This window comes from Pseudopodoces humilis, chromosome 1, assembly GCF_049639895.1.
Source record: "Pseudopodoces humilis isolate 2021_Gansu_Grassland_sample_001 chromosome 1, ASM4963989v1, whole genome shotgun sequence".
Classification (NCBI taxonomy): Eukaryota; Metazoa; Chordata; class Aves; order Passeriformes; family Paridae; genus Pseudopodoces; species Pseudopodoces humilis.
In genome coordinates, this window is record NC_142200.1 from 132,451,468 (window position 1) to 132,469,434 (window position 17,967).

The 17,967-nt window shown below is 40.2% G+C and overlaps 1 protein-coding gene across 6 annotated transcripts in view; it reads left to right on the forward strand.

Moving 5' to 3' along the window:
* The window catches only part of CACNB2 (calcium voltage-gated channel auxiliary subunit beta 2), a 247,233-nt gene that overhangs the window by 136,909 nt on the left and 92,357 nt on the right, over positions 1-17,967 (forward strand). Inside the window, exon 1 of one of the 6 annotated variants that reach the window (XM_014248537.2) lies at positions 1,040-1,320. The exons of 4 other annotated variants lie outside the window; for them this stretch is intronic. In XM_014248537.2, the coding sequence (XP_014104012.1) occupies positions 1,288-1,320 (33 nt within the window). In that variant the 5' untranslated portion in view covers positions 1,040-1,287. Of the gene's footprint in view, positions 1-1,039; positions 1,321-4,793; positions 4,850-17,967 lie in introns of those variants that run through there. One more of the 6 variants, XM_088057212.1, reaches the window with a different exon arrangement.

The window sequence follows — 17,967 nt, forward strand, 5'->3', positions numbered from 1 at the left end:
CTGTAAAGAACAGCTTTTCCCAGAGGGCAATATTTCTGCATGCCTGGTTTACTTTATGCTGTATTCTTAAACCATCTTTAATGGGATTTATTTTTAAGCCATATTTTAATATTAGTTTGGGAATGCAGTTGTTGAATTAGTCTCTGAAGTCTTTGAGTTGTGTTTCATCCTGCTCTGTGGCCTCTTTTACTCTTTCTTGCCTGCCCTGCCTGGACTGGAAGTTGGCCAGGAGTGAGGCTGGTGCTTAGATTCTTCTGTCCGGGTGTGGTATTGCGTGCCGGATCCGCTTCCCGTGCACTGCAGGTATCGGGTCTCACTTTCCCGTTACGAGAGCCATTGTGCTACACAGACAAAGTTACACCGTGTTTACAGAGCAGCCTACAGAGCAGTCAGTGCGAGGAAGCAATGAAGCGACGGAAACATGCAAAAGGGAAAATATTCTGGGCTGCTTGTTTGTTTGCTTTTCAGAAGAGATCTTGATGTTTTAAGACCTAGATAGCCGCATGGGTTTCTGCAGCACGGTCACAGCAGCGAGGAGTACTCGCGGACCGAGCTCCCCACGGCTCATCCGGTGCTGCCGGCTCGCCCCGGCCGCAGCAGCTGCCCCCTCACCGGCCCCGGCCGCTGCTTCCGAGCTTTCTCGTCCCAGCCGCGGCTCTGCGGGCCGCACTCGCTCTCTCCCGGCCGCGTTTTCCCCCACACAATTTAGGCGGCGTCGCGCCAGGCAGGGCAGGGCCGGAACGCGGCGCTGCCGCCCCCCGCTTCCCGCAGCGCACGGCAGCGTCCCGTCCCGTCCCGTCCCGTCCCGTCCCGTCCCGTCCTGTTGACCGCATCGCCCCGAACCGCCCCGGCTGGGGCTGTCCGCACCGCCCCATCCCTCAGCCCGCCCCGCACCGTTCCGTCCTGTCCCGTTCCATTCCGTTCCGCTGCCCGGCCCGCCCCTCTTCCCGCACCGCCCCATCCCTCAGCCAGCCAGCCCGCACCGTCCCGTCCCGTTCCGCTGCCCGACCCGCCCCTCTGCCCGCCCCACACGGCTCCGCACGGGCGCGGGGCTGCCGCCGCCGCCCGCGGAGTTTCGCAGTTTTCCATCCCGCCGGTCCTGCGGCCCTGCAGCAGACTCCGAGTTGATGCCCGAGAGCCCCGGTGCCTCAGGAGCAGCCCAGGCGTGGGAAAGCAGCCCGGGAAGCCTGCCCGGCTGGGACACGGGAGCTGAGGATGCAGTGGAAGATCTGACTTTGGGCGACTGGGCGCTTTGGGCAACTGGTGTCAGACTGTGAAGGAGTAGCTATGTACCTTTTTGGCAGTGAGGAGTACGAAGTGGTAAGATATAAACTAGTGATTTTTTATTTTCTCAGTTGTTACTTACTTTTAATATTCCAATCTCATAGTTAATTGTGCCGTTGGAATTTCTTTCACTACCGGTTTTTTTTCTGTGTTTGAACTTCAGTATTCATCAGTTCGATTGTTTTTTAAAAGTGACATTTTTCTTCAAGTTCTTCAAGTAGTATTTGTTAGATAAAATTGAATTTACTTTACTTGTCTTGTTTATTGCGTTGTGGTGATACTGAAAGTATTTAACTACTGAGTATTATGATGCTATTTGAACTCTGAGTTAAGCAAACCCATGCCTCCAAATAATTCAGAATTTGGCTCATACTTTGTAGTGTAAATAGACTACAAGGAGCTTAAGGAACTGGCCTTAATAGTATGTTTGTGGGGATGTTGCCAAACCATTTATTTTGTACAGTTCAAAGCATGTCATTGTAATGTACTGCAATGTCCATCAAAAGAGCTAGCTTATAAAAACCCAAACACACCCATGTTAAGTTCTGACACTCTTTACTGAAGTATGTGTGTAAAACAATGTTTGAAATAACATGATGATGTCAGAGAAGACCAGAAGAAAACCGCTAGCAGCTCCACGCTTTTGCATGACATTGTTAGCTAACATAAAAGTTTGCAGTTTTACAGCCTGTGGTTCAAGTGCTATGTTGTAAGCAAAATGGATGGATTCTTCCACCCACACACATTTGTGGCCGAGTCCAAATCTGGGGTGCTTTGGGGAAGAGTTACACAGAAAAATATGTATGAACTCTACCATAGGACATCAAAATAAATTTCATAAGCTAAAAAGTGCTACATTCTTTGCATATGACTGGCAATTGCAAATGTTTTGTTTTGATTATTGAAGTTGCTCTTTGAAGTATGAAAGGGCCTTTTATGGCAGTCTGGGTTCTACAACAGATTTCTAGGAATTAATTTAGGTTTTTTTGAATTTTTTCCACTCTTTCTTTTCCTTTTTTAAATTCCAACCAGCTATGTTTTTGTGATGCAAGAAATGTAGAAGACATTCAAGAAAATAATTTAAGTGCAGCTATCTGTGCATTGAACTCATTTTTGTATGTGTGACTTGCACAAACTTTCACAAACCAAACTAGGGAGCTGAAAAAAACAGTTTTTCCAAAACAGTAAGCCACAGGGCATTGCAGTGATTATACTATAGAATGTTTACTTGTGTATAAAAATTGTAAAGCAGAAGAGAGTGACAAACTTTGAAGCTTTAATTTATTTATTTTTAATTGGTTGCATTCAGATATTTGTAAAGGGTTGCAAATTGCTTTTAACAGATTTTTGCATTTTACTCTTCATGCTATTGTATCCTATGGAGTTACTTCCTGCTTCATACAGCAGGCAAGTCTGAAATCTTAAAATGTCTTGAAAATAACCTAAATGACTGAAGAATGGTGTTAGAGCTTTGGATTCATATCTCAATCTCTTTCCCTGATGCTGTTTCAGCTTCTAAAAAAATATCTAAATATTCTGTGTCATAGAAAGTAGTTTAATATTTGAGACAACTTTCCCAGGCACACAAGCCATCTCGTTCCGGTCCTGTTTCTACAACATAGTTGTGCAAAGTGAAATAGCATCAATAGGAAAAGTAAGAAGGTGTACCATGAATTGTGTGGGGTTGAGGGGTTTTTTTTAATTTCCTTTTTTTTTTTTTCTCTTCTCTTTGATATTTCTAGAGGTCCCTGAAACTGAAGAGTAATGATCTGCTCAAAATGTGTCACTAAGTGCAAACTAAAGTATCATTTGGGTTTTTTCTTTTTAGTTTTTCTTTAGAGCAAGACAGTTCAGGGGAAAATAAGGATGAACTTTTTTGGTATTATTTTGTCAGCCAGACTTACCAAGATGTTTGTTTTACTCAGTGATAAGTAAAATAGATTTGATGGTGTACATAAAGCTTGAAGAACACTTTTATTGTTCACTAAAAGCTAAATCAATGTAAAACTTCTATCTGTACAGATCTGTTGCTCATGAAGCCATATGCTCTGTATTGTGGAAGAGGCATTTGTTTTATCTTCCCACACAATTACTTGAGTTACTGAAGGACAAAGTGAGTGAAAAGTGACAGTGAAGAATTTCAGGGTTTAATTTTAAGTTTACTTAAGTTTACTATTAATTTAAAGCATTTTTAAATAAGTTAAAGGAATTCTAGCTATTCATAAAGTTTGATTTTTATGCTAGGGAGGAGACTACTGATGAAAAGAAACATAGCATCATTAAAGCATCTCTTAAGAGGAATTCAGTAAATCCACCTCTTCAAACTTAATACTTAAGTAGAGTAATAGGGAAGAGAAACTGTATGTGATCATTGTTTGCATTTCATATGCACACACTTATGTCCACGTGAGCACGCACACACATTTGCAGAAACATGAGTATCTGAAGTGGTATTCTAACTCAGTTGAATTTAATAGAGAAATACCACAGATTGGCACTACCAACTTTTACATCCACTTTGCTTTCATTTTGTTCCCGTGTATAAACAAGCTTGGATTATTAGCTTACTCTGAGTGCATAATAAGTCCAGATATGTGACAGCACTGATAATCAATTTTGATACCATCTCCCACCAACCTCAGCTGACAAAGATATTATTGCTTAAGACCCTGTTATCAAAAGCAAAAAAATGAGGGTTTATGACCACTTAATATTAAAAATAAACACAAAGTGTCATGATGCGGGGACAAAAGCTATATTTTTGAAATTATTAATTAAACCAGGTAGCAGTGGTCCTTTCATATTTCCATTAGTTCTAACTTGGGATGCACAGTGTCTTTCACATTACATTTAAAAACTTTTTATTAAGCTCTTTATGACTGATGAAATAAACACATACTATCTTTTTAGGCATTCTTTGCCACATACCTGGCAAAGTAGATTGGTTTGACTGTAGAAAGAAATTTAATTTCATAAATGAAGGAAACTGTAAAAAGTTGCAGGCTGAGCGCCTCATTTGTGGCTGTTACTTGTTTGTTTAAGCTTTTTCCTGTTTGTTTGCAAAATAGACCTCTGGTTAAAGGGAATAAATAAACAAATAAAACAGGAGTAGTTCATAAAAAACAAAACAGAAAGAGGGAGCTCCTTTTTACACATGCCTGGTTGATCGTAGTCTGCATTACCCTCCCAGAACAAAAGTATCTAAAACTTACTCCCAACAGTCTTTCGAGTTCCACATAAGGGATGATGGGGCTCCAGCTGGTGCTTGCAAGTTTGGGGGGCTCTCCTGTGCCCCCAGGCTACACTTCCCAGCACCACATTTCCCACAGCTGCAGAGCATCTCCCCTTCCTCCCTCAGGTGGGCCTTGCCAGGGCTGATGGGCAGCTCCAGCCACATCCCTGCTGCCTTCCCGGGGCCCTGTGTGCCAGGGCTGATGGCGCCGAATTGTTCCCAGCTGGGCAAAAGGCAGGACACCTTTAATGTTTTGTCACTCCTTCCTGCCAGCAGTCTCGTCTGGCAGGGACTTTGGGTTCTGTTGTATTAACATGATCCAGCACTGTGATGGTAAGTGTAGGGTTAATTAGGATTTTTTCTGAGAAAAACCTAATCACTGGAAGCCTATTATTTGACCAGAGTAATTCAGAGGCAGGAAGTTTTCTTGGTTATTGGTCATTTAATAAAAATCATTGAATTTTATTCACTCTATTGCATGCAACTTTTAGATTTTTGTGATCAGTTTTTAAGTTTCCTAAGAAACTCAAAATTTGGCTTTTTTTTTATCTCTGTAGATATTTTTCTTGGAAAATATCCTTACAAAAAGTGGGAAACTTCTTTATAAGTCCAGTGAATTGCTTGTGATGTCCAGAACATATGTTTTGGTTGCCTTGGAAATCCAGCATTTGGCACTTATGTTCTCCAGGCAAAAGTTTTGAACTTGTCCATTTAAATTAAATCTTCAGTTGAGTTTGCCTATGTCTTCTTGAAGGATGGAGCACTTCTTTTGGAATATTAAGTATGATGTTGATAAATGCCAGTTATACTCATGGATCCTGCCAGGCAGAATTATCTTCCAAAAAGTATGAAAATCTGCCTGCTAAATTTCTAGAGGAGGGGAATATCTTGGAGCAGTCAAATGTCATTCATCAGGTTTGAGAAGAGCTACTTTTTGACTGTTCTTCGTGAATCAGACAGATCCCTTTCTGTGTGTACAGGCATTCTGCTGATAGGGCTAATTTCCACCTATTTTAGAAATATTCTAAGTCCTAGAAATCAGTAGGGAGAACACAGTAATGTGTTTACTCTCAGTCATTGCAACTTACCTTATTTCAGAAACTGAGTGAAGGAAGAAAAGGATATTGTTTAAGATCAGAGAGAGTCACTTGTAACTTTTTAACAATGGTAGTTTTCATCATAATGTGAATTGACATGGGAATCTATCTGAAAATCATAAATCAGAATTGCTTCTTTGGGAATCTCTCTCTTGAATTGCATGTTTATTATTACAAGGATAGTTTGGCAAATTACCTCTGGCAGAACAGTGTAAAAATTTAACCATAAGATTTTGGAATGACTTTTCCATGTTCACCTTAGTTCAACCTAAGGCAACAGCATCTAATACTATGTTCAGATAGATAAGTTGTACAACATGTGAGTGTAACTTGAAGTACAGACTTGAATGGCCGTCAAATTAAATTCAGTTTCTGAGGTTTACTTCAGAGCCATGAGTCCATCCTTTGAAAAATCTCTTGACACTTTGTTTCTTCAGCTTTAAATTTCAGGAGACACTTGTTTGTTTCTAGTGACAATAGCACTCAGCTGCAAATATTGTACAGCTGTACAAGAAATGGAGTCATTCATGCCTGAAACCCTGTGTTTAGTGAGAAGAACTCTTACATGGAAGAAACAAGTGCTTATATGTGAAGATAGATGGGCTCATAGTCACAGCTGGATGCAGATTTGTGAAAGTCACCCTTAGCAAGCCTTTTTCCTGTGGATTCTCTGCAGCAGCCAAAGTGTAGAAGCAATACGGTTTTCTTTTCCTAAATTGGAAAAACGCGGGTCATTCTGTATGGCATCATTCCCCATGACTAGCTCAGAGACCTCGCAGCTGTGTTTTAAGCACTGCATATGAGTTTTGGGATTTCCCCAAGGAAAGCCTGGGAGAGCTGCTGGTTTTGATGGTGTAGCAGAATGGCTCCTGAAACAATTTCAGTCTGGAATAGGGAAACACTGGAGAGGAAAATCTTAAGAAATCCATGCAGAGGAAAGTAATGGTCATTTCTGTGTTACTCCCAAGACACCCATTGTACTTACCAGTTAGTGATTTGCACAACTGTAGTGACCATACTTTTCTCCCCAGAGAAAACCGGTGTTTAATCTAGCGTCCTGCAGTTTATGTGAAGTAGATTTTTTAATAATGATGTTACTCTTTGACCTTCATATAGATAAAATATATTCAATTTCCTTGCCTCCTGTCTTTAATTTGAGTTTCAGTGACTGAGCATGGAGCTTTTTTTATTTTTGAGAATATATTGAAGGTATTTTCAGTGTATCTGATCTTCCCCTACCTCTGACCCCACAATCCAACACATGAACAGTCAGTAAAAAAATGGGGAGCTCTGTGGAGGCCATGGGTGAAGGCACGAGCTGTAGGCCCTGTTATGTACGTAAGTCTGTAAGCAGTGGATCAGCTGCCCCTTGTGTAGAGCTCAGAATTCCTATGTTAATGTAGATTTCTGGGGAATGTGGGGCTCTGGGAGACTAAAGGTTTCTCCCTTCAGGAAAGAACTTTTAGAAATAGGTATTTCCATCAGAAGATGAGGCAAGTCAATGACTGCAATTTACCTGGATCCTTTCACACTGGTTTGGTGCTGAGTGGTGTCTAAACGCAGTGAAGGAAGGGAATGAGCATTTTGCTTAATGTGGAAGAGGATCTTGGTGAGTGCATGATGTTTGAGAAGTAGGTTTTTTCCTGAGGCATGTGTGAGAGGGAGCCCTGTGAAAGTCAAATGGTTTCTGACATTTAGAAACCAACCCAAATGACCAGCTCCAGATGATGAAATAGCGAAGGAGAAGTTTATTTCTGTTTAAGAAGTAGAGTGTACGAGAATGGAGTGTGAAAATTGGCCTGGGTTGGCAGGACCAGTATAGTAGTAGTAGTTCTTCTCACAAAAACGAAGAAAAATAACAGAGTACTTAAAAATCCCACCAAACTGTTTGAGGGAGCTCTGAACCTTTCAGCTATTATTCCATTTGTGAGACAGCAGTGGGAAGGAGGGGAGGAAGTCTCTCACAGGACCTGGCTTCTGAGTGTATTGATAGCACTAAGGCCTGATGAAATCTGTAAATTCATCTATTGGTCTTGGTTTCAGTTTATTTCCATCTGAAGAAAATGGCCATGATGATGACCTACATCCTGGCAATGCACTGACCAGCATCATGCTGCAGCAGGCACTTCTCCTCAATGATGTGAATCAGCATTTACTTGGGGGAAAAAATACATATATAAATATACATACATACATATATATATATATATATACATACATATATAAAAGTTCATGATCAGGAACACTTGAGTTTTTCTATTCCATATTCATCATTTATTTTACAGGCCTTGATATTAAAAAATGGCTATATTTCAGTGAGGAATTTGAATGAAGCTAATATAGCCATAACAAGCGTTAATGGTAGGAGCAGTAATCTAGGCAGTGCAGTACAGAGTTAACAAGCTAGTTAGTTGGGCTTCTCTGATGTACGTAGCTACATATTTAATTCTTTGATTCTTCTGCACACCTTGTGTGTGTATCCAGGCTTTTGGAAATTATTTACAACTTCCTCCCTGTTATGCCACATATATTCGTAGTTCTTATTTAATTAAATGTCAGGACACCTATGAAGCTAGAGATGTCCTTTGTGTAAAAGATACTAATGGCATGTGGTTTAAATAATTAATTTATAATGCTTGGGGTGGAGTTCTACTTGCAAAAGTTGAGATACTTAGAAGAAGGTGGCTTGAATGTCTTTAGTTAAGGAAATGGCACACACGTATGCCGTGCATGAATATGGTACAAAATAAATCCAGATCTCACAGGACCCCAATATTTCGCCTCTAACAAAAGAGTTACTTTAAAGTTTGTTTTCCAGTTAAGTATTTGTGGCATACATTTTGATGTCTACGTTGTTTAGCCTGTGGATGGATGTAAGGTACAGAAGGGGTAGCAGAAGATGTTTTGTGCGCAAAATGGAAATCGTGACTTCCCTACAGCACATATGGAAAGCTAAAGTCAAGAAGGCATGTTCATGCTGTCTGCCATCCGTGCCTGCTCGCCTGGTGCTGCAGACTGCCTGTTTTAGACTCTCTAGCCTGGGTGGCGCAGCTACTCTCCCAGCAGTGCTTTGTAAGGTGGTGTCTGGCAGTCTGGGTAGCTTGTTACTCTCTTGACCTTTGAAAACTCCAGCAGTTACAACAGCTCAATTAAGAACTCCTAGCTGGCAGGCTGGATATAGTCCAGTGGCATTTTGATAGAAACCTTCCACACAGGGAAACCAAGGACCAAAAATCCCATTTCAGAATACTTGATGTGAAGTTTCTTTGATAGTCTTTTCGGGGCACAAGTCCTATTTTTTTTTTTCCTTTGTTTTCCTCTTCTTTTACAGTTGAGTCTGTGTGTTTATATCTGTTTGGGAATATGTCTGGTTTTTTTCCAGTTAAGAAGTAAGATGATTTGTTCCAATGAACAAATTCAGAAGCAGGTGATCAGAGCAAATCTATAATTTATTTTTATTTAACACTGGCTCTCATGAAGGCTATCACAGAGAAAAAATCCATCTATGTCTTTATCGAAGTCATGGACATTTATCATCATGAAGACATGTCTTCTCTAAATTATAAACAAGCTCCAACAACTGGACTGACTAAATGAAATGCTGTTTGTTTACTTACATTGCATGTTACTTTCCAGATAATTACATTTCAAGGCTATTTCTTTAAGTAACAACTAAGTATGATAGGAAAAAGATCTCTACATGCCTTTTCATAAAGTATATTTGCCTGAAAGGAAATTACAAATATAGTTTTTTCTTCACTGGATGTTGTTGAAGATTATTATATGTGTAGAAATGGGCTTTACTGGAACTGACTTTGTGCATATCTTCATATGACGCCGTGCCAGGAATTGTTTCTGTCTGCTTGTAGAGGCAGCTCAGCAGGCTAATTTTTGAAGCTAAATTTCATACTTCAGAGTTTACTATCCTAAGATGTAGTTACTCTTAGCACTTCCTTACATTTTTATCTGGTGAAGGAGATTGAAAACCACAACTCTTTGTAAAGTTGCAAAATTTTAATCCATTGAGATTGTCAGACCTCAACTAGACAGGGTCCTGAGCAATCTTCCGTGGCTTTGAATATGGTACAGTTGAGCAGGAGGTTGGACTAGATGTCCTTTCCTCTCTCCAGTCTGTCTTTTTCGTGATAAGTCAAAACTCAGTCTTAGAAATGTTCATTTTGTCCAGCAGTTGCCCATGATTTAGTACCTGTTAGTGAAGGATGCCCAGCATAATTCTGAAATTTAAGGCCTTTAATTTTTAATTCAATGTGATTCTTTTGATTTCATCTGGATTCCATGTAAATATGGGGATAATATCTATAAAGTGATATATGAAGTAGGCATTAGATTGTTGCTCAAATATAGCCAATTTATCATATGAAACATATTGTGGTTTACCCCATATATTTAAGAAAGTTGTGTTGTTTCCCTTATTCTAAAATGGAATAATTCTTATTGTGTGCTGTAATTCTGGCAAGAACATGGGTGGCCTTCAGACATGCTTAAGTGAAATCATAAAGTTCCCTTTACAAGACCTTAGCATATACTATATGTAAAATTTTGATTTTGCTGATGGACATTTCTCTTGAACTTGATAGTGAGAAAATGCTTTTTTTTTTTTTTAAATAACCACCACATACACCTGTTTCCTGATAACTTAAGCTGCTTTGCCTTCTTAGAGTTTTCCTATGCATGCATGAATGTTATTCCCTTCCTGTCCTGCCAGGAACATAGATTTGTAAGGAAAAATGAATAATTCAGTTCAGTGATGTCTTTTTAGTGCAAAATAATGTTCTCACCACTTTGGATCCAGAGCTTCAGTGGAATTTGCAGGCAAGAACAATAGTTTGTATGGGACTCTCCTGAGGGAGAAAACATAATTCAGCTGATACCATTTCCTGTAGCTGTTTTTGCCTTGTCACCCCAGGAATAAAATTTGAGATATTCCTGTAATCAAATGCCTCCCAGTAAAATGCATGCATTTTAAAAAAAAAGCCCAAACACTGCAAATTGTGCTGTTTTGTTTAGGGTTATTTTAAGTAAACCTGGACATATGTGTCTGTAAGTGTGGTGGGAGAGATTAGTCCTGCCAGTTACACAATGTGTTTTGTGGATCAGCTCCACTTGTAACAGTTGAAAGTGTTGTCCTTGCACTTCTCTGGTAGATTTTATGACGTGAATGCAATGCTATTCAATTTAAATAAGGTCTGTTTTAGCATAATCAAGAGAAGAAACAAGAAGGAGCTGCTATGGAGATCATAGGCTATGATGATTTTGAAAATTAACAGGAATAAAAAATACTGATGCATTTTCAAATCCTGAAAAGATCCAGGTCTGCAGACAGCTGACAAAACACAAGAGTTTGTGAAAGAGCACGCTTGTGTTACTGTGCCAGCTTCAGCAACAAGCATTTCCTTTTATTCTGCATGATGAAGGAAACAATAAGCTATGATTCTTTTTTTAAGCATTGTAAACTTAAAAACTTTGAATAGGAAGGGAGATGCTAACTCCCATAACAGATGTATGAATTATTGCTGATCATAGATGGAATAACTATTACAGAAGGAATAATGGAGGGAGAGCAGTACAAATCAAGAATGACATTCTGGTTTACTTGAATGAAAGTTTTCAATATTTTGGAATAAGTGTTTCAGCCTAATTGAAATCAGGTAAGAATAAATGTAAATTTTTGTTAAAAAATAATAATAAATAGTAAATAATAAAAGGAATAAAGAAGATACCAAATCCCTTTTCTGTCCTCCAAAATGGAGTTTAGCTGGCATAATAGTGAGAGCCAGGAGGATTTCTTAAAGTGTGAGAATCCTGTCTTGAATTTAGTGGTGACTTCTGATTTACCTGAGAGGAGAATCTAGCATTGTGTCTGAACAATCTTTGAGGGGTTTTGAGTACAAATGTATTTTAATTGTTGTATAGCAGTGCATATACAATCTACTGAATGGGCCATAGGTGTGACCTAGGAGAGGTGATGCATCTTGGGTTTCTCTAGCATTTTTTAATCTTTGCCTGTCCATGCACACTTTGGGGACTGACTTCATGTAAAGCAAGGTGAACACAGAGCACCTGTTGCATGTTTGTAAGCAGAAAAAAACTGTGGAATTAGCTTTCTGCCTATGTGCTTCAATTCAGAAGCCTAGAACTGCTGGGTATTTATTGGCTGGCATTAATGGAAATCTTCATAGAGTACAGAGGTGATTAAATGTTATAAAAATGTGTATTGTTAAAAATCAACAGAAGGAGGATAATAGCTTACAAACTATCCTTGTCATGCCAGGCATATAAGCCCAAATAACATTGAAGTAATTTTGGGTTTTGGTATTTTTATACAGTATTTTTCATCCTAGAAAAGATACTTTCTGCTTTTGTGATCTATGCTGCTAAACTGGAGAGTGGCAAGAACTAGAAAAAGTTCAGAAATGCTCATTGGCCTGCCATCCATTTCTTACATGCTTGAAATATTATCTCTTATTTCTTTCATACTACCCTGATATTTCTCCTCTTGAAGCTTTGTCCTACTTTGTCATGGTGCTCATCCTCTGGATAATCTGAATGATGCTCATCATCTACCTACCTACTTTTGGCTGCTCCTTGTTCACTCTCTTTATCTTTAGGATTGCCATCCAAATATGAGTTGCTTTCCTAATTAGCACAGCAGAGCAGCAATCTCGGAGCCACCTTTGTCATATTCCTGTCCCTCAGTGGGAATCCAGCAGTGATAGCAGCAGAGGTACAGCTGATATGTTTGGGTGGTAATTCCTCAAACAGAAACTGATTCCCTTGTAAACTGGAAGAAATATGACTTTTGACTGAGCATAACCGTATGAGTTTAAGGAGAAAATTAATTTAATTTCCAAACAATGGATCAGAGAGGAAAAAGCAGGCTCTAGCCAGTGCCGTTCCTGAAGAAAAAAAAATTGGATGACATAGGCTTGTTTGTATTTCTTTGATGAGATTTAGCACAACATACTTTGAGACCATAAGACTTGCAGGATTGAAGTTTCTATTCTTGTGTATTTCATCACTGCAGGTGCTGGAGACTCATTTGTAACCAGAAACTTACAACAACAGCTAGGGTTGTGTTGGAAGAAATCTCTTCACCTGAGGGATTTTACAGAGTTGATGCATCAGTAGCATATTAATAATGTTGTTTTACAACAAAGTGAGATACTGCTTGTCTTAAATTTTTTGAACGAGTTGACTGTTGCATAGAAAATCCAAAAATGAAGGTTTGCGTAAGGTGTATGTTGTCTCTTTTTTGAGAAGAATTCTATTATATTTCTAGTAGCAGATTCTTTTGAAATCCCAAACTCCTGACTCTTGTATCAAAAGTAGTGCAGGTGCTGTACTGCATCAGGGAGACGATCACAGCATTCATCAGAACGTAGCTGCTTTACTGTGACCAGTTTTGGTGCCCCAACAGAAAGATGCAGATAAATCAGAGAGGATTTAGTGAAGACCTGCCAGGATGGTTGCAGCTGGATCACTTGACTTGCAGATATGGCCTGAGGGAATGGGGCTTGCACAGCCTGGAGTCGAGATCCCTCAGCATCTTCAAGGAGGTTATCAACAGCAAGGAGCTGGGCTCCTCAGAGGTGTTTGTGGCAGAGCAGTCGAACATGTATTTTCTGCCAGTATTCAGTATTGCAACAATAGATGAAAGAACAACCAGTGGTCCAAAATTTGGCGTATCCTCTAGAAGAGGAAATGGCTCAGTGAGGGATATGATGTAATGTACTCTCCTGACCTAAGCAAAGTCTGCTCTGAATAAGAAAGAATGTTCCTGATGTTTCTCCTATGTCTGAAAAACAGAAAATGCTCGGTCTTCTAGGCTGCAATAATTTTAGAAATCTGAGTTAATTTGTTGTCCTGGAAAGTATCTGTTATATTTTGCTAACCTTTGAATGTCCCAGAACACAAAAAGTATTCCAACGTTGAATTATGAAAGTTCACCACACCATTTGCTGCTGTTACAATTTCCTTGAGTTTTTCTTTCGCAATTCATTTATATTTTATTTCTTTAATGGTTAGAATCTAATCATTAGCACCATCTTCTGCAGCAAGCACATTTGTTTCCATGTTGCCTAAAACATACCCTGCCCTTTTAACCCTCACATCTTCATTTAAGCAATCTTATTTCTATTGTTAGCTAGAGTTAACTTAGTTAACTTAGTACAAGTTCTTTTTTATCTATGAGAAAATACATTTAGGTTTATTCAGTATTGTATATTATATACTTATTAGATAGTTTCCTAGAACCTTTTACTATTTTTTTGTTGTAAACAAGTATTGTATATAGTCTTCATATTCTTGCATCACTTTGCAGATGAAAATCAGGGACAATAACATACAGAGGCTTCAGTCTTATTTCTTAGAAAAGAGATGGGGGTAGTGCTCTAAAAATGAGCAGACTCAGAATCACAAACTGTCTCACTCTCCTTCTTTCAAAGGACAGTGGGTGGAGCTGTGCAAGCAGTGACAGCCGTGTAGATTGGGATGGGAGAATCGGGCTTGTAGTGGTTCCTTTACCCTCATTCACTCTGTGTGGATGCTCTAGGTGAGGTGGCTTATAGAGGCAAATCTAATGAGCCAGTGGATGTGAACATCATGCAATCTATACATTAACTGATGTATTTTGGCTTAGAACAAAAACTGTAAAAATACATGCTGGAGAAAGGGAAATTTTCAAGATTATTTTGATAGGTGATGGGAGAGACAAAAGGCCTTTCCAGCGATATTTTCATTCATGTAAAATATTGCAGACTGTTGTATTCTTGAAATCAAATGACAGTAATTGTAATGTATAAATAGTGAAAAAGGAGCCTTATCCTCGTGGTGAAACCCCAAGTAGTTTGTTTCGTTTTATGCTAGACCTGGTGGATAGGTAATGGGTATAAGGAGACAGTCCTGGTATTTTTCAAGAAGTCTATGAAAATGAAGACCGAAGCAAAGGACTAACACCTGAAACCACAAGGACTCGTGTGGCTTTGATACTTTTGGAAGCTGGGCTTAGATTCAGCTCACTGATGAAGATGTGTGTATATTTTGTCATGTTTATATCCCGAAATAAATGATGCCAGGCAGTAAAAAACTGCTTACTTGGTGTTTCTGGCAGTATCAAAGAGAGGAAGGCTGCAGATGCTTTAAAGAGTCATTGTGTCTGCAAGAGATACCTGGGCTGAATCACAAATGAACCTTTGTTTTAAGGGCTTGAGGTTTCAATGAGCCTGGGTGAGGGAAATCTAATTAATTCCTTAGTCTTCATATGCACAGTTTAACAAAGGTGTTGGAAAGAAAACCTCTCCTAATCTAGAGGGTGAGCAAATGGCATTGTTCTATGTCATGACAATCATCAAATGTTCTTAACGAGAGACCATGACTAGAAAATCAAAATTTCAGTAGCTGATGATCTGGAAAATAAACTTATCAGTAGACAATTTGTGTATGACAGCGGTTTCTTCAGATTGTATGATTGTCAGACTAACTCATTAAGAGGTGGCAAAAAAGATAGTTATTTAAAGACAAAGCTGTATTTATGGTATAAAAATGAAGGGTAGCAAGCAAAAATAAGCATAAAAGCAGTTGTTACCTTTGTCATTTTTCAAAGTTTAAGTGCTGGAACTTGAAGTTGTCATTGGCACAGTTGAGAGCCCCTGAGGGACAAACAAATAAAGCAGATACTGTGGAAATCTTCTGTAGAGCACTCATCTAGGATGGTGACACTGATGAATTGTTTTTTAAGGAATTAAGGGATAGTTCTAAATCATCCATCCTTGTTCTTATGGGGGACTTGAGCTTGCCAAGTGTTAACTGGGATCACTACAAAGCTAAAACAGGTCCAGAAGACTCCTAAAACATCTGGATGATAACTTCATGGTACAGGTGCTAAGGGAGCAGGCTGGGAAAGATGCCCTCCTCGATTTGATGCTTGCTAATGAGAAGACCTTGTGAAGTGGTAGTTGGTGGCCTTTTTGGTGAGAGAGACCATGAAGCAGTTGAGTTCAAAATCTCTGGTGACAGGAGGAAAGCTGCCAGCAAAGCTTCAACCCTAGATATGAAGAGACCAGACCTCAAGCTGCTCAGGGAACTGGCGAATAAGGTTCCCTGGGAAAACGCTGCTGAAGATGTTGGGGTCCATCAGTGCTGGTTGCTCTTTTGGTATCACCTCCTAAGGGCACAGGAGTGGGCAAATTCAAAATATCAGAGGTCCAGAAAGCAAGGCAGATGGCTGGCTTGGCTGAGTTCTGGAGCTAAGGCAAAAAAAGCAAGTGGAAGAAAGGTCAGGTGACATGGGATGACTACAGAGACGATGCTCACCACTGTAAGGAGAAAATGCATGCAGCTGAAGCTCAATTAGGGTTGAAGCTACCCACTTCTTTGGGGGACAATAAAAAGTGTTTTTAAAGAGGCAATCCAATAATAACTTTGACCCATTACTTGATGGGTATGGTCATTTCACAAATAGGGACATAGGAAAAGCACAGATGTTTAATGCTTTCTTTGCTTCAATATTGATGATGGGCTTTGGGGGTCCCAGAGCCCTGAGGATGCACGGACTCTGACCGTGAGAATGATAAACTCCCAGTCAGCTCCAAATTTGTGCAGGATTTTCTGCCAGTCTGTGGGGCTTGATGAGATTAATCCAAGAGTCCTTGAAGAGCTGGCTGATGTCATTGCAAGACCTCTCACAGTGATTTTTGAACAGTCTTGGTGATCTGGAGAGGTCTCAGTTGACTGGAAACTGGAAAATGCCCTAGTTTTCAAGAAGGGTAAGAGGGATGACTCTGAAAATTACAGGCCTGTCAGTCTCACTTCAGTGACTGGTAAAATTATGGTGAATGTTGTTCTGGGAGCTACTGAAAACTGCCTGAAAGACAATGCGTTGTTGGTCATAGCCAGAGCACTTCTTGAGGGGAAGGTCCTGCTTGACAGACTTATTTTCCTTTTATAACAATGTAATCCACCCAGTTGATCAAGGGGAACCAGCTGATGGAATTTTTTTGGATTTGAGTAAAGCTTTCAATACTGTCTCTCATAGTGTCCTTCTGCACAAGATGTCCAACTCACAGCTGGATAAGCACATCATGTGATGTGTGTTTTTTCACATCACATGTGATGTGATGTAGCTCACAAGTTGGGCAGAAAGGGTTGCAGTGAATGGGGTGACCTCAGACTGGGGATCTGTCACTAGTGGGCTTCTGGGTTTTACAGTTTTCCATCTTAGAAGCAGTTCTCTTCAACATCTTCATAAATGACTTGGACACAGGACATAACAATATACTGAATAAGTTCGGTGATGAAACTAAATTGGGATGAGCTGTTTGCCCCCTTGAAGGCAGAGATGCCCCACAGGGAGATGTTGATAAATCAGAGGACTGAGAAACCACCAACCACGTGAAGCTCAACAAGAGAGAAGGTGCCAGATTCTGCACCTGGGATGGGGCAGCTGTGGATGTACAGACAGACTGGGGAATGAGAGACTGGAAAGCAGTGCCATGGAAACATGGGAGTTGTGGCCCATGGCAAGTTGGATATGAGCCAGCAGTGCCCTGGCAGCCAGGAGGGCCAGCCCTGTCCTGGGGAGTACCAGGCCCAGCATGGCCAGCCAGGGGATTGTCCAGCTCTGCTCTGTGGTGGCCTCACCTCGAGTGCTGGGAGCAGTTCTGGGTGCCACGATATAAAAAAGACATTAAACTGTTGGAGAGCTTCCAAAGGAAGGCAGCAAAGATGGTGAAGGGTCTGGAGGGGAAGCTGTATGAGGAACAGCTGAAGTCACTTGGTCTGTTCAGCTGGGAGGACATTGAGGGGAGACCTCATTGCAATTACAATTACAATTTCCTTGTGAGAGGAAGCAGAGGGGCAGAAACTGATCTTTTCTCTGTCATGCCAAGTGACAGGACCCAAGGGAATAACCTGAAGCTGAGTCAGGGGAAGTTTAGGCTGGATAACGGGAAAAGCTTCTTCACCCAGAGGGTTGATGGGCACTGGAGCAGCTCCCCAGGGGTGTAGTCACAGCGTCAAGCCTGACAGAGTTGAAGTGTTTGGAAAATGCCCACAAAAAAATGGTGTGATTCTTGGGGATGGTCCCCTGCAGGACCAGGAGTTGGACTTGATGATCCTTGTGGGTCCCTTTCAACCCAGGATGTTTTATGATTCTGTGAAATAGTAAAATACATGAGAGTTCATTGTATATGCTTAACATCACCATTTTTAATAAGGTAAAAAACAAGAAAGGAAACCCCCAAACCTTCAATTTTTTTATCTAAGTAGGTTAAAATTATAGATTTGAAAACCACATAGGGCCTGTATGTATGGAGATAAAAGATAAAATTCAAGGAA